Here is a 25,217-nt window from a genome sequence, read left to right as displayed (position 1 = left end):
AGAGGGATCCCTGGGTGGCGCAGCGGTTTGGCGCCTGCCTTTGGCCCAGGGCGCGATCCTGGAGACCCAGGATCGAATCCCACATTGGGCTCCCAGTGCATGGAGCCTGCTTCTCCCTCTGCCTATGTCTCTGCCTCTCTCTCTCTCTCTCTGTGTGTGACTATCATAAATAATTAAAAAAAAAAACACAAGAAAATTGAAAGCAGGGACCCAAACAGATTCTGGCCCAGCCATGTTCACAGCAGCATTACCCACAACAGACAAAGGGTGGGAGTTAAAGTATCAACAGGTGAATGGGCCCTCCACATACTGGAATGCGACCCAGCCTCAGGAAGGAAGGGACCCCAACACCTGCCCCCACGTGGACGGACCCCGAGGACACCGGGCTCAGGGAGGGAACCCAGACCCAGAAGGACACGTCCTGCAGGACCCCACTCCCAGTAGGTCCCCAGAGGAGACCCGTCCACAGAGACAGAGAGGAGGTGGTGGGAGCCAGGGGGGGCGAGGAAGAGGAGGAGTAACTGGGAACAGGTACGGGATTTCCTTCTGGGGTGATAAACGTGTCCCACAATTAGATAGGGTTGATGGTTATGCAACATTGTGCATGCATTCACACCAATGAAGGGCGCTCTCTAAAACAGTTAATTTTATGTTATGTGAAATTTCCCTCAAAAAAATGTAAAAAGGGGATCCCTGGGAGGCTCAGCGGTTATCGCCTGCCTTTGGCCCAGGGCATGACCCTGGAGTCCCAGTCGAGTCCTGCGTCGGGCTCCCTGCATGGAGTCTGCTTCTCCCTCTGCCTGTGTTTCTGCCTCTCTCTGTGTCTCTCATGAATACATAAATAAAATTTAAAAAATAATAAAAATAAATAAAATGCATCCCTGCATTAATGCAGAGAACTCCACTCTAGCGAAGAAAACCAAAGGAGACCTCCCCCACCCCAAATCTTTCTGACAAAAGTCAGCACGGAGTCCAGGAGGGGAAGGCAGTGTGGTCGAGTGAGCAGGGCCAGGCAGTGACAGTAGCCCAGAGCTGGAACCACCCCAAGTGAACGGATAAGCACTTGCATGTCATTCAACACTGGTGCTGGATCAGTTAGAGGGGAGGAAGCCACCTGTGCCTTTGTTTCCAGGACGTGGAGTGGGGTAGGAACGGAAGTGGATGGGCATCTCCTCTGTGGGAGCCCCACACGTGCTGGGGCCCTGTGAGAGTGGTGCTTTGCCTGCTGGGCACCGAGCTCCTCTTCTGGACATGGCAACCCAGTTCTTGTGTCCATATAGTTCCCGGGACTGCACTGCCACCTTAGCCCATGAATCAGAGCATTTACCTCCCCTACCCCTGCCCCCAGCCTCACTGATTGGTTCAGAAATGGACTTGTGACTCAGTGGGACCCATGAGAGTCAGCCTTGGGATTTTGTTTGGAATGTGAGTGGAGTCCTTCTCATCATGCTCTAGGGTTAACCCCTGGAGCTTCCAAGAGTGATTTTTACTCCCCAGTAGTGGAGCTTGTCTGAGAATTAAGTCCAAACAGAAGAGAGCAGATCCCAAAGAGAGAGAGGGGTCCCGGGCCTTAATAACATTGTTTAAAGCACCTGGATCTAGCCCTGCCTGAATCAGGAAGTCCTTGGGCTGTCCTGTGATTCATTCTGTTTGCTGTTTTCTTACGACTTAAGCTAACGGGAGTTATGATTTCACCCTTTATGAACCAAGAGCTTCAATCAATAGGGTCGCTTCTGTTTTGATATTGCTCATCATTTCACACCTTTCATGAGTCACATGATCCTCACGACAGTGTTGGGTTAGTAGGTTAGTAGTGTCCAGAACCAACAGGTAGGAAAAAGCTTGGCATTCATTCCCCAGCTGCAAGTTGAGTAGCAGCAGAAAGCGCCCCGCAGTGTCCGGCGCCCCGGGGTCAGCTGCTCCCAGGCCACAAGCTCTTCCATTTCCACGGGGCGTCACCAAATGACTCCCCCTGGGGAGGAGGAGGACCTCCCTGCAAGCCTGCCCCCACCTTCTCGGGGCTGGGGGGACAAGCTGCCTTCCTCCCAACCGCTTTGTTTATCTGCTCGCCATCCTGTTGACGTCTGAGGTTGCTCCGCCAGGTGTTTCCCACGCTGTGGGGATCCTCAGGCCCCTCTTCCTGGAAATGCGGGGCCACGGGCGGGGGTGGGGCGGGGGCACTTCCTCCAAGGCCCCGGGAAGGCCGCCCAAAGCCAGCAGAGCGGCGACGCCGGCTCCCTGGAGGTTGTCGCCGCCGCCTTACTGCCTTACTGCCTTACTGCCCCGGCAGGTGTCTCAGGTGTCTCGGGAGCCAGCCTGGCCGGCTTAGGCCAGGGACCCTGGGACCGGGGTGCACACACCACTGGTCACGTGCCAACCATCTGTCACTTCCCCGGGCCAGAAAACGGTAGTTTCTGAAAAACAAACTGAGGGATCCCTGGGTGGCGCAGCGGTTTGGCGCCTGCCTTTGGCCCAGGGCGCGATCCTGGAGACCCGGGATCGAGTCCCACGTCGGGCTCCCGGTGCATGGAGCCTGCTTCTCCCTCCGCCTGTGTCTCTGCCTCTCTCCCTCTGTGACAAACAAACTGAGCTGTCCTCGGGTTCTAGAACCCAGCCTCTTGGCTCACATCTCTTCAACCCTCACTTTGCACAGAATTCATAACCGAGCCGGCTCTCTGCCTTCCCAGGCCTCCACGCCCAGACTCCCAACCGTTAGTAATGTTGCCTGCGTGCTCGTTTGCACCACGACAGGGTTCAAAGCATTGACATGATCTTATTTGTCCTCAGGACAATCGTAAGTAGCAGAGCAGCAAGTATCCTCATATTATTTTATCTTATTTTTTAACGATTTATTTATTTATTCATGACAGACACACACGCAGAGACACAGAGGGAGAAGGAGGCTCAACGCAGGGAGCCCGACGTGGGTCTCGATCCCGGAACTCCAGGATCACGCCCTGGGCTGAAGGCGGCGCTAAACCGCTGAGCCACCCGGGCTGCCCAGGAGCCCCGTTTGGAATAGTCCTTATCCTGCCCTGCCCTACCCTTTTATTTTAGTCTTCCCAGCACTTGTTATTTATGTATCCAGAATGTCTGCTCCACCAGAGATGGCAGTTCCGTTCCCTGTGGTGTCCACATTAGCCGGCCCAGTGCGAGTGCTCAGTATAGGCGACCAGCTGATGTTAAATAATAATGTTAAAATAATAATAACAATAAAGCTAATGTTAAAATAATAACAATATTATTGTTATTATTATTTTAACAAGACGGATGGGATCGCCCACACATCCCTTGAGGCGCCCTGTGCACCCTACCCAACCGCTAAGGATCAAGCAGGCACTGTTGTCACTTACCTACCAAAGGCAGCAGGTCCCAATCCCTGGCTTCAGGCCTGATCAGCAGGTGCAGCGATTTGGGTGCTTCCCCAAACATCCACATCCACAGCCTTGCCGTGCCCTCCCCCACCATCTGAGGGACCCAGCACCTGCTCCAGCTCAGTCAGCGAAGCAGGGGTGGCTTGTGGGTAGTGGGCCTCAGAGCGGGACCCCCCCTATTCAGCAGCACCACTACAATATACACTCCTTTAAAAATGCAGATTCTTCAGCCCCTCCCCAGACCTGCTGAATCAGAAACTCTGGGCTGGTCCCCAGCCATCTGTGTTTCAACAGGCCTCCCCTGGGGCCTCCAGTACCCCTCTCAACTCGGAGAGCCAGGCCCCTTGCTCTCCCACATTTGCAATGTCTCGAGATGTCTCTGGTCTGATGTCATGACCCAGGGTGCTCCTGGCACAGAGTGAGTGGGGGCCAGGGATGTTGCTGACCCCCCAACAGAGCCTGGGATGCCCCCCAGAGAGTCACCTGCCCTTAGTGTCAGCAGGGCCAAGGACGACACACCCTGCATTCATTATTTGAAAAAAATATTGAGTCTGACCCCTGCTCATACTGGGCATCAGAGTAAACCCCCAGGGGTCCGAGGATTCAAACCCGAGCAACCCCAGCATCTGTGAGTCACCCCCACTCAGGGTGTGTCATTAAGTGTGTGCAGCATCCCAGGACCTCAGGGGTCAGATGGTCACAGAGGGCAGTCTCCTGGGGGTCAGGGGAATCCCCTGACCCAGACGGTCCCACCTGGGGGACATTCTGCTCCCCAGGGGACATTGGTGATGTGTGGGGACATTTTTGGTTGTTTCAAGCCCAGCGGGTGCTCCTGGCGTGGAGTGGGTGAGGACCAGGGATGCTGCCCAATACCCCACAGCGCTCAGGACGCCCCAAAACCGAGAATCATCCACCCCAAGAGTCAGTGGTGCCTGAGACATCCTGCCCAAGAGCCAAGCGGGTACTACTAGCCATGGCCAGGAGCCCTGGACAAACGCCTTGGGGCCCGAGCCTCAGTTTCCCCACCTGTAAGTTGAGATGACAGGACCTATTCGCCTTCGGTTGTTGCAAAGACAGGGACGAGCGCGGCCCAGGAGACACCCAACCCCCGGGCCTGGGGTGGGGGGATCGACCTGGCGGCAGACCCCGCCCCGAAAAACGGAGGCCCTTCTCCGACGCGGCGATGTCTACCTGGGGAAATAAGGGCCCTTCTCAGGACAAGAGGCCCTGCGTCAGGGGCTGGAGGAACCCCGGCGTCCTCCGGGCCCCCCGCTCGGTCCTCTAGGTGCCGCCGCCGCCGCCGGGACCCCGGAGCCGCGGGGAGGCACCTGCAGCACGTCCCGCCCCAAGTCGGGAAGAGCAATTTCTATTGGCTACGGCGCAGCGACGGCGAGCTCCGATTGGCCGAGAGGAGCGTAGAGATGGGCGGGCGGGGGCGGGGCCTCCGGGGCGGGGCGGGGCCGGGGGCAGAGTGCCCCGCCCCCGCCGGGGGGGCCCGCAGGTTGGCGCGAGGGCTCGTGCTCCTCCGTCCCCCTCTTTCCCTTTTTCAGCTGGAGACACTGAGTCTCTGCTTCTTGCCTTTATTCAAATTGTTATTTCCAATAGCGTGGGGGTGGGGGTGGGGGTGGTTTTCTTGTACTACTTTTGATTTTTAAATATATTTCAATGAAATAGTATTTATCTCTGCACTGAAGTGTTTGTTGATTCTTGGGGTATTTAGGTGTTGTTGGTTGTTTTTTTTTTTTTTTTGCCTGTCGTGAATTTTGGGTCCAACGTGAGCACCTCGCTCTCTTGATGCAAATCTACACGAAAGAACCTGGGCAAGTGAGCTGGGGCGGTCCATGGTGTTGGGCCTCTGATCTAACCATCAAGGAATGGAGAGGGCCGTGACCTGCCTCCCTTGACCTTTCATTCATTCATTCATTCATTCATTCATTCATTCATGCCTTACATTAAAAAATCAAGCCACTGGGATCCCTGGGTGGTGCAGCGGTTTAGCGCCTGCCTTTAGCCCAGGGCGCGATCCTGGAGACCCGGGATTGAATCCCACGTCGGGCTCCCGGTGCATGGAGCCTGCTTCTCCCTCTGCCTGTGTCTCTGCCTCTCTCTCTCTCTCTGTGTGACTATCATAAATAAATAAAAAATTAAAAAAAAAATCAAGCCACCTGGGTGCTCTGACGATGAAGCATATGCCTTTGGCTCAGGTCATGATCCCAGGGTCCTGAGATCAAGCTCTACCTAGGGCTCTCCCCTTGGGGTGGGGGTTCTGCTTCTCCCTGTCCCTCTGCCCCTGCTTGTGCTCTCTCTGTCTCGAAAACCAAGTCCTCTAAAAAAAATAGAAATTGAGGACTTGGGGATCCCTGGTGGCTCAGAGGTTTAGCGCCTGCCTTTGGCCCAGGGCACAATCCCAGAGTCCTGGGATCGAGTCCTGCATCGGGCTCCCAGCATGGAGCCTGCTTCTCCCTCTGCCTGCGTCTCTGCCTCTCTCTCCTCTCTCTGTGACTATCATGAATAAATAAATAAAAAATCTTTTTTTTTCTAATAAATAAAAAATCTTAAAAAAAAAAAAAAAAGAAATTGAGGACTCAATAAGCCAAAATTGTCAATTTTTGTAACATCTATATAGGGCTAGAATTCACATACGAGGCAATTCACTCACTTAGAGCATACGGTTCAATGTTTTTTTGTATATTCATAGAGCCGTGCACATCCATGACCACAAACTATTTTAGAACATCTTAATCATCCCGAAGGAAACCCCATAGGCCTTAGCAGTCACTCCCCCACAAGCCCCTGGCACCCACTATGGATTTGCTTACTCTATTTCGTGTGAGTGGGTCACACAGCGTTTGTCCCTCGGCGTCTCCTTCCTCTTTCACTGAGGGTGATGATTTCAAGCTTCACCCACATAGCGTGGGTGCCAGCACTTCACTCCTGTTTACAGCCGAATAATATTCCAAGCGATGGGCCGCATTTGCTTTCCCTTCGTCACACAGTGGATGTTTGGGTTGTTTCCGCATTTGGCGATTATAAGTGATGCTGCTTTGAACACTTGTGCACAGGTGTGCATGGGGACAAATGCTTTCATTCGCCAGATCCCGTGGTAAGTCAGCATGTCACCTTGGGCAGAGCTGCAGCCTGTTTCCCAGGGCGGCTGCACCCCCCCGCTACCCCCCCACCCCGTGTGTACGGCTCTGACTTTTCCCTGCGCTCCCCACATTGGTTATCACCTGTCTTTTTAAGGTAGCTGCCTGAGCAGGTGTGAAGTACCATCTCACGGTGGTGTGGTTGGCATTTCCCTGATGACTGAAGATATTGAGGTGACCATAATTGTTGGATTATGTTCTACTATGTCAGAGCCTTTCCTGGGAACACAGACTCGATCTCTACCCTGCAGATCGGGGCACCGGAAGGAGGCAGATGACAGCCAAATAAAGCAGACCAAGGGGGAGATCCCGCTCACGGAGTGAGTGCTCTTCAGAGGCTTGGAGCCAAGCGTGGCCTTCACAGGGACTGAATGGCTAAGGTGAATGAAGTAGCCAGGGAGGGGTTCTCCAGGGGGTGACACTTGCCCCCAGCCCCGAGCAGTGACATGATCTCTGTGGGGACCGCATTCCAAGCGGAGGGTGCGGCCAGCGCCGGGGGTCCTGGGGCAGCCTCTGGCCAGTGTGTTCAAGACAGGCACGAGATCCCGCGGGTTGAAGTGTGGTGAACACGGGGGCTCACGGAGGAGAAGCCAAGGGAGCCAGAGAGGGCTGCCACTTTGCACAGCCATTGGGCAGTTTATTTTCTTTTTTAAAAAGATTTATTTGGGATCCCTGGGTGGCGCAGCGGTTTGGCGCCTGCCTTTGGCCCAGGGCGCGATCCTGGAGACCCGGGATCGAATCCCACGTCGGGCTCCCGGTGCATGGAGCCTGCTTCTCCCTCTGCCTATGTCTCTGCCTCTCTATCTCTCTCTGTGACTGTCATAAGTAAATAAATAAAAAAAATAATAAATAAATAAAAAGATTTATTTATTTGCGGGACACTTGGGTGGCTCAGTGGTTTAGCCTTCAGCCCAGGGCATGATCCTGGAGTCCCGGGATCGAGTCCCACATCTGGGTCCCTGCGTGGAGCCTGCTTCTCCCTCTGCCTATAGGTCTTTACCTCTGTGTGTGTGTGTCTCTCATGAGTGAATAAATAAAATGTTAAAAAAAAAAGGTGATTAAGTTAAAATGAGATCACGAAGATGTCCTTGATCCAGTGTGACTGCTGTCCTCACAAGAAGAGATCAGGACAGAGATACATACTCCTGCGAGGACACGGGGAGATGACAGTGTTGACAAACCCTGGAGGAACCAGCTAACACCCTGATCTCAGACTTCCTCCCTTTAGCGGGGAGTAGAGGGGGGGGCTTGTCATTTAGGCCCAACCCCTGCTCCATGTCACTGTGCTATGGCAGCCCCAGCAAACTCACACAGCGCCCAATAAAATGAGCACCTATGGCCAGGAAAAGACTTATATGAACATTCATAGCAGCTTTATTCGGGATCCCTGGGTGGCGCAGCGGTTTGGCGCCTGCCTTTGGCCCAGGGCGCGATCCTGGAGACCCGGGATCGAATCCCACATCAGGCTCCCGGTGCATGGAGCCTGCTTCTCCCTCCGCCTATGTCTCTGCATCTCTCTCTCTGTGTGACTATCATACATAAATAAAAAATTAAAAAAAAAACAAAAAAACATAGCAGCTTTATTCATAATAACCCCAAACTGGAAACAACCCAAGGGTCCACCTGCCGGGGAATGGGTCGAGAAACTGTGCTGCGTCTGCACAACGGAATACTATGCAGCAGTGGAAAGGGGCACACCTGCTACATGCGCCTCCCGCCTCCGCGGACTCGGGCCTGGCGAGCAGTGGAGGAGCACACCCTGGGGTTCCATCCATGGGAAGAACAAAACCAAGTGAAACAAATTAATGGTGAGGGAAGTCAAGCTGTGGTACTGCTGGGAGGGGAGGGCCAGGCCCAGGGAGGGAGGGACACTCTGACTCCATCCCAGGACCCCGGGATCACGCCCTGAGCCGAAGGCAGCTGCTCCACCGCTGAGCCCCCCAGGTCCCCCTATAAGCAACTTTTTTTTTTAAAGATTTTATTTATTCATGAGAGACACAGAGAGAGGCAGAGACACCGGTTCCATGTGGGGAGCCCGATGTGGGACTCGATCCCAGGTCTCCAGGATCACACCCTGGGCTGAAGGCGGCGCTAAACCGCTGAGCCACCTGGGCTGCCCTATAAGCAACTTTTTTTTTTTTTTTTTTTTTAATTTATGATAGTCACAGAGAGAGAGAGAGGCATAGACACAGGCAGAGGGAGAAGCAGGCTCCATGCACCGGGAGCCCGATGTGGGATTCGATCCCGGGGCTCCAGGATCGTGCCCCGGGCCAAAGGCAGGCGCCAAACCGCTGCACCACCCAGGGATCCCTATAAGCAACTTTTAAACAAGGTTTTCTTTTTGAAAATCCTTATACCTAGCCCTGGCCCCACCCATGCATGGCCTTCCCCATTATCAACGTCCCTCACCAGAGTGGGACATGTGACAAAGACAAACCTACACTGCCCGTCATCATCACCCGAAGCCCACAGTTGACCCTAGGGTCACTCTTCGTGTCGTAGCTTCTGTGGGTTTGGCCACGCGTGTGAGGACGTGGACGCACCATCACGGTATCACACAGACCTGTTCCCTGCCAGAAAATTCTGCTCCCCGTTCCCCTTGCACCCCACACCCCACAAGTACGGATCTTCATCCACCTCCACAGCTTCACTCCCCTTGAGCGGGGGTGGGGGGTGGGGGGTGTCAGATGTTCACACCCCGCGGTGAGTGAGTGGGATTTGCATTTTTAACTATCATTTTTGGGTGCGTCTGGATGCCATTAGGATACGGCTTGGTTAGCCTGGGAAGAGCAGGTGCGCCTCCCCCACGTGAGCGGGCGTCATGCAGTCCTCGGTCACTTGCAGGTTGGGGACCGTGAGGGAGGCAGGAGGCGCGCCCTCCGCCTGAGCCCTGGGGCTGGGCCCGCGGGACCCTGTCAGCTGCAGGTGGCGGATGGGAAGCTCAGCCTCCGCAGCTGCAGGGGCCAATTCCTCATAAGAAATCTGTCCTCCGTCCGTCCGTTTACCCGTCCTCCTGTCTTAGGTGTCCTGTGGTCCTGTTGCTTCAAGAGCCCGAGGGACACAAGCCCGCTGGGGCCCCAGGCTCCCTCCCCAGGTCCTCCCTGCCCCCCCCATCAGCTGGGCCAGTGGTGCTATTTTCATGTCAAGTGCCCCCCACTTCCTTCCTCAGGCTCTCAGGAGCCCACTTCCTGACTGCGTCTCACCCTCTCCGCTCAGGGTGGGGTCCAGACAGACTGGCAAGTTCTCCGTTCTCAGCAACCCCAGTGCCCTGGACCCTGAACTTGGCGTTTCCCTGTCCATTCCGCGAACCACGAGCGGCCGTGCAATTTGCAGATCCCAGTTTAAATGGAAAATACGCAAATACGGCGCCCCTTGTTCAAAAATTATTAGGAATTCAGGACGACTGCCCCCCCAGCAATAAACCATGGGGGGGCTCTCGGAGCCTGAGGCTCTGGGTGACTGCACAGGTCTCATCCCCGAAGCCCGTGCTGTCCCCAACCCTTATGGCTTCATAAACTTGCATTTATCTATTTTATTGTGGTAAAGTACACATCACATAAAATTTACCACTTAGCTGTTTCTAAGCGCACAGTTCAGAGCACGAAGCACACTCACCCCACCGTGCACCCCCCGCACCGTCTCCAGAACCTTCCATCTCTCCACAGGGACCACCCCCCGCCCCACCCCTGGCTCCCACCACCTCCTCTGTCTCTGTGGACGGGCCTCCTCTGGGGACCTCCTGGGAGTGGGGTCCTGCAGGAGGCGTCCTTCTGGGTCTGGGTCCCCTCCCTGAGCCCGGCGTTCTCGGTGTCTGTCCACGTGGGGGCAGGTGTCGGGCAGATGCAGGTGCACCTGTTAATTAAACATTAATTCTTAGGTCTTCCTGAAGCCACTTGATTTTATTTCAGCCTCTGCGTGATCCTGACAGAAGGACATCCTCTGCCAAACAAGCCCCAAACGAACTCAGAAGACACATCAAAGGGTAAAGGAAGAAAACAGTCGCCGACAATCTCACCGCCCTGCGCTGCTGCCCATTCTCACCGTGGTGTGTTTTTCTCACAGGGGGACCCCCCCCCCCGGGTCCTTCATTTCCTGGACGCAGCAGTGTAGACCCTTTCATTAGAATCCTCTGCTTCGGGATCCCTAGGTGGCTTAGCGGCTTAGCGCCGCCTTCCACCCAAGGTGTGATCCTGGAGTCCTGGGATTGAGTCCCACGTCGGGCTCCCTGATGGAGCCTGCTTCTCCCTCTGCCTGGGTCTCTGCCTCTCTCTCTCTGTGTGTCTCTCATGAATAAATAAATAAAATCTTAAAAAAAGGAAAAGAGAATCCTCTGCTTCCAGGAACCTTCCCTGCAGGTCCCTGCCCATGAGCGTGAAACGCCCCAGATGCTGGCTGTAGCCAGAACCAACCGAAGTGTCCATCAAGAGGGAATGGAGGGAACCCTGGGTGGCGCAGCGGTTTAGCGCCTGCCTTTGGCCCAGGGCGCGATCCTGGAGACCCGGGATCGAATCCCACGTCGGGCTCCCGGTGCATGGAGCCTGCTTCTCCCTCTGCCTATGTCTCTGCCTCTCTCTCTCTCTCTCTGTGACTATCATAAATAAATAAAATAAAAAAATTTTAAAAAAAGTTAAAAAAAAAGAGGGAATGGAGTCTGTAAGTGGTGGACCAGCCTGGGGGTTCCGTGAGAGGATTACCACTGGGCCCATGCAGAAGTGAGCACCTGTGCAGTGTTTGTTAAAAGCTGCTGTGTGTTTAAACATCTTTAAAAGGTGGGGGGACTTCTTTGCACCTGTTTGCAGGTGCACACAGATGCATGGATTTCTCAGCATAGAAACAGGAGCAACTGGGAATCGTGGCTGCCTTGGGATGGGATCTTCCATTTCCTGGGGAACAGGACTGGAAGCAGATTATGCACTCTTTCAGACCCTTTGAATTTTGAGCCACGTAAGTATATTTCCTATAAAAACAGAAATAAAAGTAACAAACAAACAGGGGCACCTGGCCAGCTCAGTCTGTAGAATGTGTGACCCTTGATCTTGGGGTCATGAGTTCGAGCCCCACGTTGAGTATAGAGATGACTTAAAACAAAACAAAACAAAACCCAAGGTCTTTAAAAAAAATAGACAAGCAAACAAACAGGAACCAAAACCCAAAGGGCCTTGTAGTGGTCTCCTATCACCGGGCTGTGTTTTGGTTTTTGTCAAGAGTCTCTTTATTTGTTCTCCTGTTGAGAATCATGCACCGAATCGAAGGCAGATATTCAACCGCTGAGCCACCCAGGCGTCCCTAAAGAAGTGAATTAAAAAAAAAATATATATATATATTTATATATACCTGAGAGAGAGAGCAGAGTGAGCGAGAACACTAGGGGGGAGGGGCAGAGGGAGAAGGCTCCCCGCTGAGCAGGGAGCCTGAAGATCCTAAGGCTCCATCCCAGGATCCCAGGATCATGACCTAAGTTGAAGGCAGACACTTAACCAACTGAGCCACCCAGGTGCCCCTAAAAAACTGAATTTTAAATTTTATTTGCTCTTAATCAGTTCATTTAAATTTAAGTAGCCATGCGGACCTTATGGTTTCCATAATGGACAACATGTGGCTAAAATTCACTGCTCCAAGGTGGGAGCATCTTTAAGACTGTTGACTCCCCAGGCATGTTATCTTGCGCTGAGGCTGAGTGTCTCAAGTCAGGGGAGGGAGAAGAATAGGGTCAGGACCACCTGAGATCATGGAGCCACCATCCACCATCACAAAAGCTGTCCTGTGGTTTGGGGAATCATCCTCATCCCATGTGTCATGCATCCAGCCATTTGTCAGACGTCATGGGGGCTGTTTGTGAACATGGTGGATGAAAGCCTGGGTCCCAGCCCTAAGGAGCTCATGGGACATGGGGCAGACAGATGATAAACAAGGAAACAACCCCATACAATGATTAGAGATGGAGAGTCCTATGATGGCAATAAATAGGGTGATGGGATGGGGGTGCATGTGGCAGGGACTCTGGCTGGGGATGGTCGTGAGGTGGGGCTCTCTGAGGAGGTGATGTTTGAGGAGGGGCCTGACAAGAGAAGGTGCTGTCCGTTGGGGCTATCTGGAGACAGGGCACTGCAAACTGGAGGTGTGGCGGGTGCAAAGGCCCTGGTTGGGAGGCCAGCATGGGTGGGGCGAAGAAAGCAAGGGGAGAAGGAGTAGGAAACATGGGCCAGTGGCTGGACCCCCCCAGGACCTTTGGAAAGGGAGGAAAATGCAAGTGACTGTCCTGAAACATTGGGAGTTTCACAGTAGTGCTTTTATCTTGGTAGAGTTCGCTCTGGTCAGTGCGGGGAGCTCAGTGTGGGCAGGGTGGACGGCACCTGGGTGGGGAGCGAGCCTCATCCCCAACCTTCTGGGCCTACTCCCCGTTTCACTGGTATCTGCCAGTGTTCCCCTGGGGGCAGAGCTGGTACGGCCCCAAGGGAGACCGCTGGAGGGGAAGGAAGGCTGGAGAAGGAGCCTGTGGACAGGCCTCTTCCTGCTCAAAAAAGTCACCAGGAAATCAAGGACACTGGCAGGAGCCTGTCATGGTTGTGACCTTTGGAGCTCAGAAGCACTTCAGCTGACCCTGGGAGCTTTGAGGAACGCAGCTGGGCAGAGGGGCTCTGGAGCACCCCCCTGGGCAGCCCCCGGGGAAGGAAGCTGGGGGAGCGGGTAGGAGGAAACCATCGGGAAACCACCCCTGGGCAGCCTCCACTCTTGAGCCCAGGACCTCTCCTGGCCCCTGCGTTGGAGGGACTGGAGCCCTGGGGCAGGGCTGGCTGGGAAACGCAGAGCTTCAGGCTTATCTCTGTAAATAAAACTGAAGATCAGAGTCCCCAGGGCAGGAGAGGGGGCAGGGGCCGCTGGCAAGGGGTGGGAGCAGTTCTGAACTGGAAAAGCCTTGCAGGGTGGAGGCCTGGAAGGGCAAGGCTGTCCAACTATTTCCAGGCTGGGCCCTGTGTCCTCTGCAGACTCTCTGCCCGTCACCTCTTCTGAAGGCCTGTCCTGACCACCGTCCCGACAGAGGATCATCGGCAAATTTCTGCTCAAGTCCCATTGGGCTGCCGACCCTCATCCTTATCTGTCTCCTGTTCCTTCCTTGTGTGATCTGCTCCCTCCCAGCAGTGGGAGCTGAGAGAGAGAGAGAGAGAGAGAGAGACAGAGGACAAGGGTGAGGAGTGTGGGGCACTCCCCAAAGGCACAAAACGTAAGTAAGGGACACGGAAAAGCTCAGCTGCACAGATTTATAGAATTTTTTTTTTAATTTTTATTTATTTATGATAGTCACAGAGAGATAGAGAGAGAGGCAGAGACACAGGCAGAGGGAGAAGCAGGCTCCATGCACCGGGAGCCTGACGTGGGATTCGACCCCGGGTCTCCAGGATCGCGCCCTGGGCCAAAGGCAGGCGCCAAACCGCTGCGCCACCCAGGGATCCCAGATTTATAGAATTTTAATGCAACATTTAAAAAGGTGACATGAATGCAAAATCATCCACGATGAACAGCATATCAAGATTTTGAAAAAGGTAGGATCCGACCCTGCACCGCTATGACCTTGCCTCACTCTCATCACCCTGTCAGCACCCCCCCTCCCCGTTCCAGTAAAATTTTGTTTTTTTGATGGTGCATTAACATTTGTATCCGGATGACTGAGTCTTGCGGCGCCTCTGTAAATTCCGCTTCCGAAGCGAGTGCCCCACTCGCCTCCCCCAAGCTCTGGCCCCGGAGTGAGCGGAAGAACGAATGAATGGCCGTGTCTCTGCGGAAAACCAGGGCTGGGACCCGGAGCTCGGGCCCGCTCACCTCGCCACGCCCACCACGGCAACAGGCCCCGCCCACCCCGCCCCGCCCCGCCCCGCCAGGGATTCGGCTCCTCCCCCAAGCCCGGCTCCGCCAACCACAGCCAGGCCCCGCCCACCGCGCCCCAGGCCCCGCCCATAGCCCCGCCCCGGGGCCCCGGACGCACGCCGCGCCAGCGCCTGTCCGCAGCCCTCGGCCCCCGCGCGCGTCTCGCGTCACTTCCGGGGCGGCGGCGGGATCGAGGCTCGTTTCCGCCCGTGGGGGTGCGGCGGCGGCGGCGGCGCAGGAGGCCGGGCCGGGGCGCCGAGGGACGGACGGACGCACGGGCGGGCGGCCGGGAGCCATGGAGCGCGGCCCCGGGGCCGGGGGGCGCGGGCCGCGGCGGTGAGTGCCGAGCAGGGGCGAGCGCGGCGGCGCGGGGCGCCCTCGCTGCCGCCCGCGGCCGTTTGGGGAGCTGGGCCCGCCCGCGAGGCCGGGACGCCCCCGAGACCCCGCACCCCCGGGGGGCCGCGTCCGGGCTGTAGGGCCCCGCGGGGCAGCGGGCCGACGCCGCAGAGCCCCGTCCCCGCTCCTCTGAGCTCCCCGGCGTGGGGCGGGCGCCCACCCTGCTGGGGACGCGGCCCCCGGACTCTGCCCACCCCCGGAGCACCCGCCTCCCCGCCCCAGCACGACACCCGGACCCGCCGCAGCGTCCCCCGGCCGAGCCCTGCTTCCTGAACGTCTCCCGGACGCCTCTGCCCCTTCGCGGGCGCCCTGCGGCCGCCTGGGACCCTGGGACGCCCGGGGGGGGGGTCCCCCCATGTCCGCGCCCGCTGCATCTCCAGGTTACAGCGGGGGACGTGCCGCAGCCCCTGACCCGTGGTGTGCGTGCTCGGCCCAGGACTCCTCCAGCATGGAGTCCAGACTCTGCAGCAGGGCCCTGGGGCGCGGCCTGTCCCACCCCTGGCGCCCTCTGGGACCCCTGTGTCCGCCCAAACGGGAGACCTGTAGTTCCTGGAACCCGCCGTCACCCCTGCGGTTTTGCTCTGCCCTGACCCCTGACCTCTGTCCCCCGGACACTTTGCAGTCTCAGACTGCAACTTCTTCAGGCGGCTTTCCCACCTGGACTGGCTGGGTGAGGTGCTGTCACAGTCCTTCGTATTTAGGTCATCCTGGAGTATTGCAGTTGCTTGCTTCCTCCTTGGTCCTGAGAACACCAGCAGCCTTCATGGGGCCTGGCGGGGGTGGGGGTGGTGGCGGCGGAGTGTCCAGGGTGCGGGTGTGGACAGCACTGCGGGGGCTCCGGGTGCCAGGGGTTTGTGTCCAGCGAGTGAAGCAGTGGGGTGTGCACGGCCCCGTCCGAGGCCCCGCTCTCAGGGCTCCCTCAGTGACACTCCAGATGACACGCAGGAGGTCCCAGGTGTGTGTGGCCCGAGGAAAGGCTGTCCTCCTTCCCTGTCAACGTGGCGAACTCTAGCTTCCCTCTTTTCTCTTTCCTTCCTGTCATTTGCTCCGTTGTTCCGCCCGCGTTTATTGAGCAAGAGCAGACAGAGCTGTCCTGGCCTCATGGAGTTTCTCTTTGGTTGCCGTGGGGGTAGAGGTGGTTAAACAGGTAAAGGCAAGCCGTGGTGAGTGCTGTGGAGACGGACGTGGAACTGTCAGCGTGGGGTGTTTCGACCTGGTTTGGGAGGCCTTTCCGGGGCGCTGGAAGGGAGATCCAAAGGGTGGACAGGACGGGGCAAGGGCCATCTGGTGAGATTGGGGGAGGGGGTCCCTGGCAGGGCTCTGGCTTCTCCCGGGAGAGCAAGGGGGTGGGGTACGTGGTGAGTGAGGCTGCAGGGGTTGACCTTTGGCAGGCTGTGGCAAGGGTCCAGTTTCTAGCCTGACAGTAGCGGGAGGCCAGGGGCATCCAGAGGAAAGGTAGTCTGCTCAGGTTTGTGCTGAGAGACGAGTGTGGCTGCAGGGGAGAGTGGGGTGGGGGTGGGGGTGGGCAGCATAGAGCTAGGCGAGAAGTGGTATGGATCAGGTGCTGGTGGGGGGAGACGCATCAGACCCCCATGGAGGGAGGGGTCAAGGATGACATCCGTGTTTCTGGCTTGGGCAGTAGGCCTTGTCCACCTGGGTGTGCCCCTTCACTTCCCGGGGGCTGCGGGGTTCCTACCTGCCCCCTTGGCTCTCAGCCAGGCCTTCGTCCGGAAACCAGTCTTCACCGAGCTGTGCAAACTCCAGCCCCTCTAAGCCTCCCTGGCACCAGCGCAGGGTTCCTGTTTGGGTCTGGGTCTCGGAGAGTATGTTGAAGCAGCCTGGGCTTGGTTGACTGACACTTGGGGTCCGAGAATTCTGTTTTGGGCAAAGGGCATCCTGTGCTCTGTAGAGTGTCCCATCAGCACGGCCCATTCAGTGCCAGGAGCATCCTTCCCCATTTGTCACAACTGAAAATGTCCCCGCATGTCGGCAAGTGTCCTGGGGGACAAACTCTCCTGCCTCTGAGAAAGGGGCCGATAGACCCCGTCCTCTGGAAACTACCTGCGGGTACGGTGCGCAGCCCGCCTGGGGTTCAGGGGTGCCTTGGCTTTCACACTCCCTCCTACTCCCCCCGGGTGCCCTGAATCTGGGCAGATGCTGGCTGTGGCCCCTCTCCAGCCCTCAGTGGCACACGGCGGGTCGCCCGGAGCAGGTGTGTCCCCCGGAGCAGGTGTGTCCCCGGGCCTCAGCCTGCTGTCTGCGCGGACTGTGTGGCCGTGGCCCAGAGCTGCCTGCGCCAAGGTGCTCCGCGGCTGAAACTGAGCTGCGAGTGTGCCTGCCTCGTCCCAGCCCGTCAGGAAGAGCCTCCTAAGTTAAGTGCTCAGGTCTTTCCAGCCTGCGTCGGCAGCTCCGCGGGGGATGGTAGCTGCCCTAGCGCTTTAGCTGTAGTCTGACTTCCTGGGCGCCTCGGAGCCACGCCCCCGTCCACTGCCTGGCCGGGCTTACTCCGGGGTACGTGAGGAGCCGGAGGGCACAGAGCCCGAGGCGGGGAGCGGGCGCAGGAGCTCCTCAGGCGCCAGGCCCCCTCCCCCAGCCTGGCCCCAAGCACAGGGGAGAGCCATTGTCCCGGCGCAGCGCAGCCTGCCTTCCAACTGCCTTCCAAGCCTCTAGATGTATCCTGCTTTTGTTACCAGAGCCTTTGTTTGTTGTATGTGCCCTGCCTCTGGACGCTGCAGCGCTGGCCCCCGGGAGCGGCTCAGGTCCCTCCAGGCAGCAGTCTGTCCTGGCCTTGGCTGCTCTGTGGCCCCTGGGGGTGGCAGATGAATCCTAGACAGATGGCATGGAGATGGGCTGGGGGGAGAGTCTGGGCCAGCCGTGTGGACAGGGGCCTGGGGAGGGTGACAGGGTATGTGTGGGCACAGAGCAGGGAGCTGTGTGGGGGATTGCTGGTGTGAGCCAGGGGTCTCATCGCCCAGCACAGCCTGCAGGCCGAGGCTGGGCTGACAGGTGGCAGACGTGGCAAGAGTTGGTGACCGCACGCCGAGGGAGGGTGCAGCAGGTGCTGGTCTGGTAGCTTTGGGTCCACCCACAGAGGGACCCATCCTGTGGATGACAAACTGGGCCCACAGGTCCATGGGGTGGAGGGGGAGCAGTTCGGGCAAGAGTGGACTGGGCCGTGACGAGGGCCAAGAGGCCTCCCCGTGGAACCCCGAGGGAACCCCACCTCTCGCTCTTCCCCTGCAGGGTTTCCCTCTGCACGACATGGAGATGCAAGGCTGCGAGGCTCCCGAGGGCTCGGCTTGGACCACGATGGGGCTGGGCTGCGGCCTCCTAAGGGGGCTCCTGTCTGGGGCGGTGGCTGGGGGTTGCCCTCCCCCCTGCCCGCGTCTCAGAGCACCCCCACCCCTCCCCTGCCAAGCGAGGCCCACCCTGGGGCCCGGCGCCCGCCATGAACGGCCTGTCAGTGAGCGAGCTCTGCTGCCTTTTCTGCTGCCCACCCTGCCCCGGCCGCATTGCTGCCAAGCTCGCCTTCCTGCCGCCGGAGCCTACCTACTCGCTGGTGCCGGAGCCCGAGCCGGGGCCTGGTGGAGCTGGGGCCGCCCCTTCGGGGACCCTGCGGGCCTCTGCTGGCACCCCCGGGCGCTGGAAGCTGCACCTGATGGAGCGTGCTGATTTCCAGTACAGCCAGCGTGAGCTGGACACCATCGAGGTCTTCCTGACCAAGAGCAGCCGGGGCAACCGCATCTCCTGCATGTACGTGCGCTGTGTGCCCGGCGCCAGGTGAGCCCACGGAACCGGGGCGGGACCCAGACGCGCGTGGAGGGGTAGACGGACCTAGTCAGGGTGGGGGGTGCCCGGTACGGGACATGCTCCATGCTCGGGCCTTTCGTTTCCTGCCAGAGGCAGCTCCCAGATGGCCAGGGCCCGAGTGAAGGCCCATCTGGCGGCGCAGGCACCCTGGGGGTTCTTGCCAAAGAGGGTGGCTGATGAGATTCTCCAAGAGCAGGCCCCACTCCACCCATGGCCCCGTGGGACCGCCCCGGGCCCCTCATGCCGGTGCCCTTCCAGGCGCAGCCCTGTCACACGGATGAGTACCGAGGCTCAGGGAGGCCGTTCGCAGTGGCCCTGTCACCCCTGCCTGCTGAGGAGCGGCCTGCTTCAGGGTCTCCACACTCACCTGCCCTGGGAAGGGCTTCTGGGTGCTGGGTGCTCAGTGAGGCCTCGCCATTCGCTTTGGGGCCAGGGCACCCGAGGCCTGGCAGGTGGCTCGGGCCAAGTCTGACTCCTCATTAACAGGGTGTCCTTGGGGCTCTCCCTTGAGCACCAGAGCAGGAAAGAGGTGGGGCCTTCTAGGTGTTTCTGCCTTTAGACCAGGCAGGGTTCTGACTCTACATCTGAGTTCAAAGGGCAAGTTTTTGCCTTTTAGCCAGGCTGGGGCCCAGGGGTGCTGGAGGAAGAAGCCACTTGGAGTCCATTGGCCAGGATCCAGCCTGTCTGTGTGAACTGGGGGTGGGTCCTGATCTGCCAGCAGCCTTGCAGGGCAGAAACGAGTGCTGGGGTTGGGGTCTGTAGGAGTGGGAAGAGACGCTGCGAACAGGGATTGGTCTTATTGTGGGGCAAGGGTGGGTGCCGGCTATCAAGAGGAGAAGCCGCTGTCTCATTCTCTGGAAGGTTCCAAGCAGCGGGCATACGTGTGCCATCCTTGAGCTCTCAGAGTCCCTCTAAAAGGAGTGATTCCAGAGGACAGCCACGGCCCAGAGGGAACGAACGTGGCGGTCACTGTGCTTGCTGAGCTCACACTGTGGGTCCACCCTGCGCTGAGACCCTGCCCAGTGGTCCCAGGGTTCCCTTCCTCTCACAGAGGGGACATCTAAGGCTCTGCTGCTGTCCCCTGCCCAAGACCTCACAGCCAGGAGGGAGTCTCCCTCATTAATATTCTTGTCTGTGGTGGTTGGGGGCCTGGGGGGTGTCCTATCCCCATGCTTTCTGACTTGTTCTCCCTCCGTCCCTGCCCCAGGTACACGGTTCTCTTCTCCCACGGCAACGCGGTGGACCTGGGCCAGATGAGCAGCTTCTACATTGGCCTGGGCACGCGCATCAACTGCAACATCTTCTCCTACGACTACTCTGGCTACGGCGTCAGCTCTGGCAAGCCCTCTGAGAAGAACCTCTATGCTGACATCGATGCTGCCTGGCAGGCGCTGCGCACCAGGTGGGCTTTATGTTGGGGTGGTGGTGACCAGCCTCCCTGGGCAAGGGGGAAGCCCAGGCTACGTCTGGGTGGGGCGGGCACCTCTCCCCTCCTGGGAACCCCTTGCCTGCCAGGGCTGTGGATGGGCCGGGGCTGTCCCTAGGGGAGTAGAGGTTCTGTCTGGAGGTGGGTGGTTGGAGGATGCGGACTGTGTAAAAAGACTCTGAGAGTCTTGGCAGTGAGGGAGCATTTGGTGTGCACGGTAGAGTGGGGCTGCTTCGTCATAGTCTCAGAGCTGGCCTGCGAGGCATGAGTGGCCACTCACTGTGGTCTCTTGAGGTAGGGCTCCTTTGGGCCCTGGAGGGTTCTGGAAGGTTCTAGAGGGCTCTGTCAGGAAGCTTGGTGTCTAGCACAGCCTTGGGGGCCAGTGAGAGGCTAGGAGCAGAGGCTAGGTCCTCTTTGGGTTAGGGTCCCCAGGACATACCTGTGTGCTTGCCTTAGGGCCACCAGGGTCTGGGCCTGCCTCCCTCCCTGGAGCCCCCATCATGCTCCTCATCCAGTTCCTGGGCAGCCCCCTCCCCACCTTATTCCTTATTCACTGAAGCGCACTAACTTGGCGTCTGAGCCCAGAGAATCCTCTGGAAGGAGGCCACCCTGACTCTGACCCTCCTAGAGGTAGTGGGGCCCTGCCCACTGCCTCCTTGGGGCTGCCCCATCTCAGCCCTGCCTGGCTGACCTGCCCCACCCGTGCCTATAGGGACCAAAGTCAGCTTGTCCTGGGGAGGTGGGGACCCTGGTTGCCGAAGTGATGCACCAGGCAGTCCCTGCTGCAGGCCCCAGGAGTGGGGTCCCCTGGCACCACCCTGGCACTGGGGACCCATCCTGGGCGGCACGGTGCAGGTACGTGCTGCTCTTGGCTTCCTCAGCCCTTCCTTTTTATTTTTTAAAAGATTTTATTTATTTATTCATGAGAAGCAGAGAGACAGAAAGGCAGAGACACAGGCAGAGGAAGAAGCAGGCTCCATGCAGGGAGCCCAATGGGGGACTCGATCCCAATCCCGGGACTCCAGGATCACGCCCTGGGCTGAAGGCAGTGCTAAACCGCTGAGCCCCCTGGGCATCCCTAGCCCTTCCTGCTGTTCCTGCTGGCTGGGGGTGGCTGGCAGACTGGCACCCCACTCTAGGGTAAGGGGTCTGAGCTCTGTCCACCCAACCATCTGTCCTGCTGCCCACACTGTGTTCCAGAGACCTGATCCCTTAGGGAAGATCAGTGGGAGGGCAGGAGGCAGGAGGCTTGGGCCCAAGTGGTGACCAGGGGCTGGGGAGGTCTGGGGAAGGATTGCCATGTGGTACCTATTGTGTTTTTCCAGTCGGAGATGTCCAGGTGTTAGGGCTGGACTGGTGCTCGGTGCTGTGGTGGCTGCCCTGGTCCAGGGAGCAGGCTGAGGAGTGGCCAGGGTGGTAGACCAAGGCCAGGTGGTGTCCCTGAAGCCCCAGGCCAGGCAGTTGTTAATCTGGAGTGCTGCCAGGACAGAGACAGGTGTGGGTGGCCCCTCGGTAGACAGGGAGGTGGAATCTTGCTGCCTGGGTAGGCTGCACAGGTGAGATGCAGGAGAGTGTCCTCTTGGCGTATCAGGGTCCAGGTTTGTGGGAGGAGAATCATGGAGGCCTCTTCCGTGGGGAAGGTGGCTAGTGGGTCCCCATGCAGATGGGATTGGGCGCTTGGAGGCTGTGAAGCTGGCTTGGGGCTGGATCAACTGTGCTGGGGTAGGGTGGGGTGCTAGGGGAGGTGTGGGGGGACGTAGAGGGTGAGGGAAAGGGCTAGGGCCCGGATGTGGGAGTTGGTGTCGAGGAGGCAGCTCAGGACATGGCCACCATGTAGAGAAGGTGCCCAAGAAGGAGGTGGCGTCCACCATGCAGGAGCCCGCATTCCTGCTCACCTGTGTTGTACTAAGCGCTTACCTGGGCACGCCAGACACCGAGGGGCTGCAAACGGGCTGATGAGATCGGGGACACAGCTACTGTGGTTTCCCATGGCTAAGCGGTTGGGTGGGGGACACCGGGAGGAAGACAAGCCCCCTGTGTGTGGTATCAGGAGCTGGGTGTGTCCCTGGTCAAGTGTGTGTAGGGGGACGGGTTGGGGGGGGGGAGAGGGGGAGGCCTCAGGGCCTGCCCTGCCCCCCAGAAGCCTGAGCATGGTCTTGGGGCCCTCAGCAGGGCCATTGCATGTGTGATCCACATTGGTACTGTTGGTGAAACAGGGTTAGGGCCAGGTGGGGCTGCAGCTGGTGCAGCTGTCTGCACATCTGCCTAGGCCCTGCCTCCCTACTGAGCCGACTTGTGAGTTGTTGGGGGACAGGGGTGGGGAGTAGGGAGGATTGTCTCTGGGCTCCACCCTGCTGCCTGGAGGCAGTGCAGGGATGGTGGGGGACTGCCCTAGGAGGGCAGGGGTAGGAGGGGTGTGTGCGCAGCTTGCCATGGCTGCTGCTGGCTGTGGCTGATCCTGCTCCACTGCCAGGTACGGCATCAGCCCGGACAGCATCGTCCTGTATGGGCAGAGCATCGGCACGGTGCCCACCGTGGACCTGGCCTCTCGCTATGAGTGCGCTGCCGTGGTGCTGCACTCTCCGCTCACCTCAGGCATGCGCGTTGCCTTCCCTGACACCAAGAAGACCTACTGCTTCGATGCTTTCCCCAAGTGAGAGAGGGGTGCATGGGGGCGGGGCGGGAGGTCAGGGGCGGGGCTTCAGCAGGGCGGGGCGCTGCTCTGAGCCTTGCCGTGCCCTGCCCTACAGCATCGAGAAGGTGTCCAAGATCACGTCACCGGTGCTCATCATCCACGGCACGGAGGACGAAGTCATCGACTTCTCCCACGGGCTGGCGCTCTATGAGCGCTGCCCCAAGGCCGTGGAGCCGCTGTGGGTGGAGGGCGCCGGGCACAACGACATCGAGCTCTACAGCCAGTACTTGGAGCGCCTGCGCCGCTTCATCTCCCAGGAGCTGCCCAGCCAGCGCGCCTAGCCTAGCCCTGAGCCGTGCCGGGACTTCAGCAATAAGGCGGCGCCTGGACCTCGCCCCCGCCCCGCCCCGGGGCTGCATGTGAACCCCCCGGGCACCCCAGTCCTCCGAGGCAGCTGGAGGGTAGGGGGTCGGGACCTGCCCCAGCCCAGGGGCCGTGGACGATGTACAGGTGCGGAGCTATGCTCTCCTTTCCTTTTGGAAGCAAAAAGAAGGAAAAACGTGAAAACGAATTAAAGATTTAAAATTTTAGGGTTCCTCTCCCTTTTGTGGCTCATGCACACTCTCCCAGGGCACAGTGAGTTGGATGAAGAGGCTGGGCTTCACCCTCAAACTCCCAGGACCCTTTGGCAGAAACGAAGAGGTCAAGTCACTGTCCCTGTGGCAGAGGGGATGGGGTCAGGGCCCCATTCGGAGTACACCTCGAGACTACTGGTCGTGTGGGTGGTGATGGAGCGGTAGGCAGCATTCAGACCCAGGACCCTCGCCTGCCTGGTGCCACGTGCGTCCTGGGAGGGTGGTGGGCTCCCTCTGCTCTGGGGTGGCCAGGGCCCCTTCCCCTCCCGCGTGGTAGGCAAGGATGCTGAGGTCTGGGTGGCGCAGTGCGAGCCGTGTGGTTGCCGGGCTGCCCTAGCTGCCCCTCCTGCCCCCCGCCTCCCGGCACACGAGCCAAGAGAGCCCACCCTGGACCAGACAGGTTCAGGGGCCCAGCGGGGCCTCCCCAGGAAAGGGGGCTGGGGCTGGGATTCGGGGAGCGCCGTGGGGGGTCACCTGACAGCGTGTCCTCCGGGGATGCCGATGAAGACAGGGCTGAGCCGGTCTCCCTGGACTTCGCCCCAGCGCCCGGGGAGCCCTCTGCGCCGCTCCAGGGTGAGAAGTGGCCTGTCCTCCGCGGCGACTCTGCGTGTGTTGCGGCAGCAGGCGGTGGCCAGGCGGACACCCGGAGGGGCTGCTTCCACCCGCCCCGCCCCGCCCCGCCCCAGGCTTCCTGGGGGCCGCGGCCCCCTTAAGAGGGGGCGGGGCTTCGTTCTGGGGGCGGGGCCGCCGCCGAGGGGGCGCGGCCAGGGCGGAAGCGGAAGTGGCGGGCTCCGCGCGCCGCGGCGGCTGAGGCGACCGACCCGACCCGGGAGGAGGTGGCGGCCGCGGCGGTAAGTGGCGGCGGCTCGGACCCCGCCTCCCGGCCCGCGTGCCCCTGCGCGCCTCGGCCTCCCGTGGGGCGGCGTGGCCGGGGCGTGCGGCCGCTCTCGGGCCCGGGGCGCCGCCTGCTCGCACGGGGCCTCGCCCGCCCCCTCCGAGCCCCACGGGCCGACCCGGCAATACGCGGCGCCCCGGGCCCGAGTGGGGCCGAGAAGTGAACCTGCCGGAGAGGGGCCGTGGGCCCCGCGCTCCTCTGCCCTCCCGCCACAGGGCCTTTGCACAGCTTGGCGTGGCGGCCGCGCGCCGCGGTGCCCTGCCCTGGTGTTTCCCGGCAGCTCTGCCTCCAGCATTTCTTCCCCGGAGGACGCCCCGCCCCTTGCCGCGGAGCGTGTCGTCTTGGCCCCTTCAGGCCCCAGGCCCCGAGGTCAAGCGCTCCGCAGGCGCATTACGTTGAAAACACCTGGTTTAGAATCGGAACAAACATGTTTTCAGACACACACAGCAAGACCTGCGCGTTGGGGGGTGTTGGGTGGACTCCTGGCATCCCCGCCAGCCCCACCCCAGGGCGCCCCTCACCGCCCCATGTGCGCGGGGACCTCTGGGGTGTGCCCACGACGGTGGCAGTGGCGCCTTCTCGCGCGCAGGTGCGGGCCCCGGGTCCTGATCGCCGGCCCGTCTCCTGTCGGTGCGAAGCCAGGTTCTTTCCAGTGTTTCTGTAGCACGCGATGCCCCGCGGACGGTCCTCGCACGGGGACGGCCTTGTCCCCTCCACGCCCAAGGACACACAAGGAGGAATATTCCCGGACACGGAGTTCTTCAGTGCAGGGCTGCTAGGTCAAAGGGCCCTTTCCCCAGGCCCCTGGCACGGTCCTACCCACGAGCCCGCCCGGACGAGGAGGGGCCCATGTCCCCCAGCCCCGGCGCTTGACTTTGCAGACCCGGTAGGCGAGAAATGATACTTCATTGTAGTTTGCTCGAGTTTCCTACAAGTGAAATCAAACACATGAGTAGTTTTGTCGATTTATCTCTACATCGGTTATTTTTGCCACTCGTGTAACCCTTTGGAGACGGGGCAAGTCTGTATTTGCTGTA

The 25,217-nt window shown here is 59.3% G+C and overlaps 1 protein-coding gene across 1 annotated transcript; it reads left to right on the top strand.

Moving 5' to 3' along the window:
- Positions 1-14,556: 14,556 nt before the first annotated feature.
- ABHD17A (abhydrolase domain containing 17A, depalmitoylase) lies at positions 14,557-23,240 on the top strand. The gene is made up of 5 exons (XM_041763389.1): positions 14,557-14,719; positions 18,023-18,559; positions 19,797-19,991; positions 22,489-22,668; positions 22,766-23,240. The coding sequence occupies exons 2-5, from the start codon at positions 18,228-18,230 to the stop codon at positions 22,989-22,991; spliced, it is 933 nt and encodes a 310-aa protein (XP_041619323.1). The 5' UTR covers positions 14,557-14,719; positions 18,023-18,227; the 3' UTR covers positions 22,992-23,240.
- Positions 23,241-25,217: the final 1,977 nt, after the last annotated feature.

Source organism: Vulpes lagopus, chromosome 7 (assembly GCF_018345385.1).
Source record: "Vulpes lagopus strain Blue_001 chromosome 7, ASM1834538v1, whole genome shotgun sequence".
Lineage (NCBI taxonomy): Eukaryota > Metazoa > Chordata > Mammalia > Carnivora > Canidae > Vulpes > Vulpes lagopus.
Note: the sequence above shows the minus strand (reverse complement) of the source record. Positions and strands in the feature narration are given on the sequence as shown.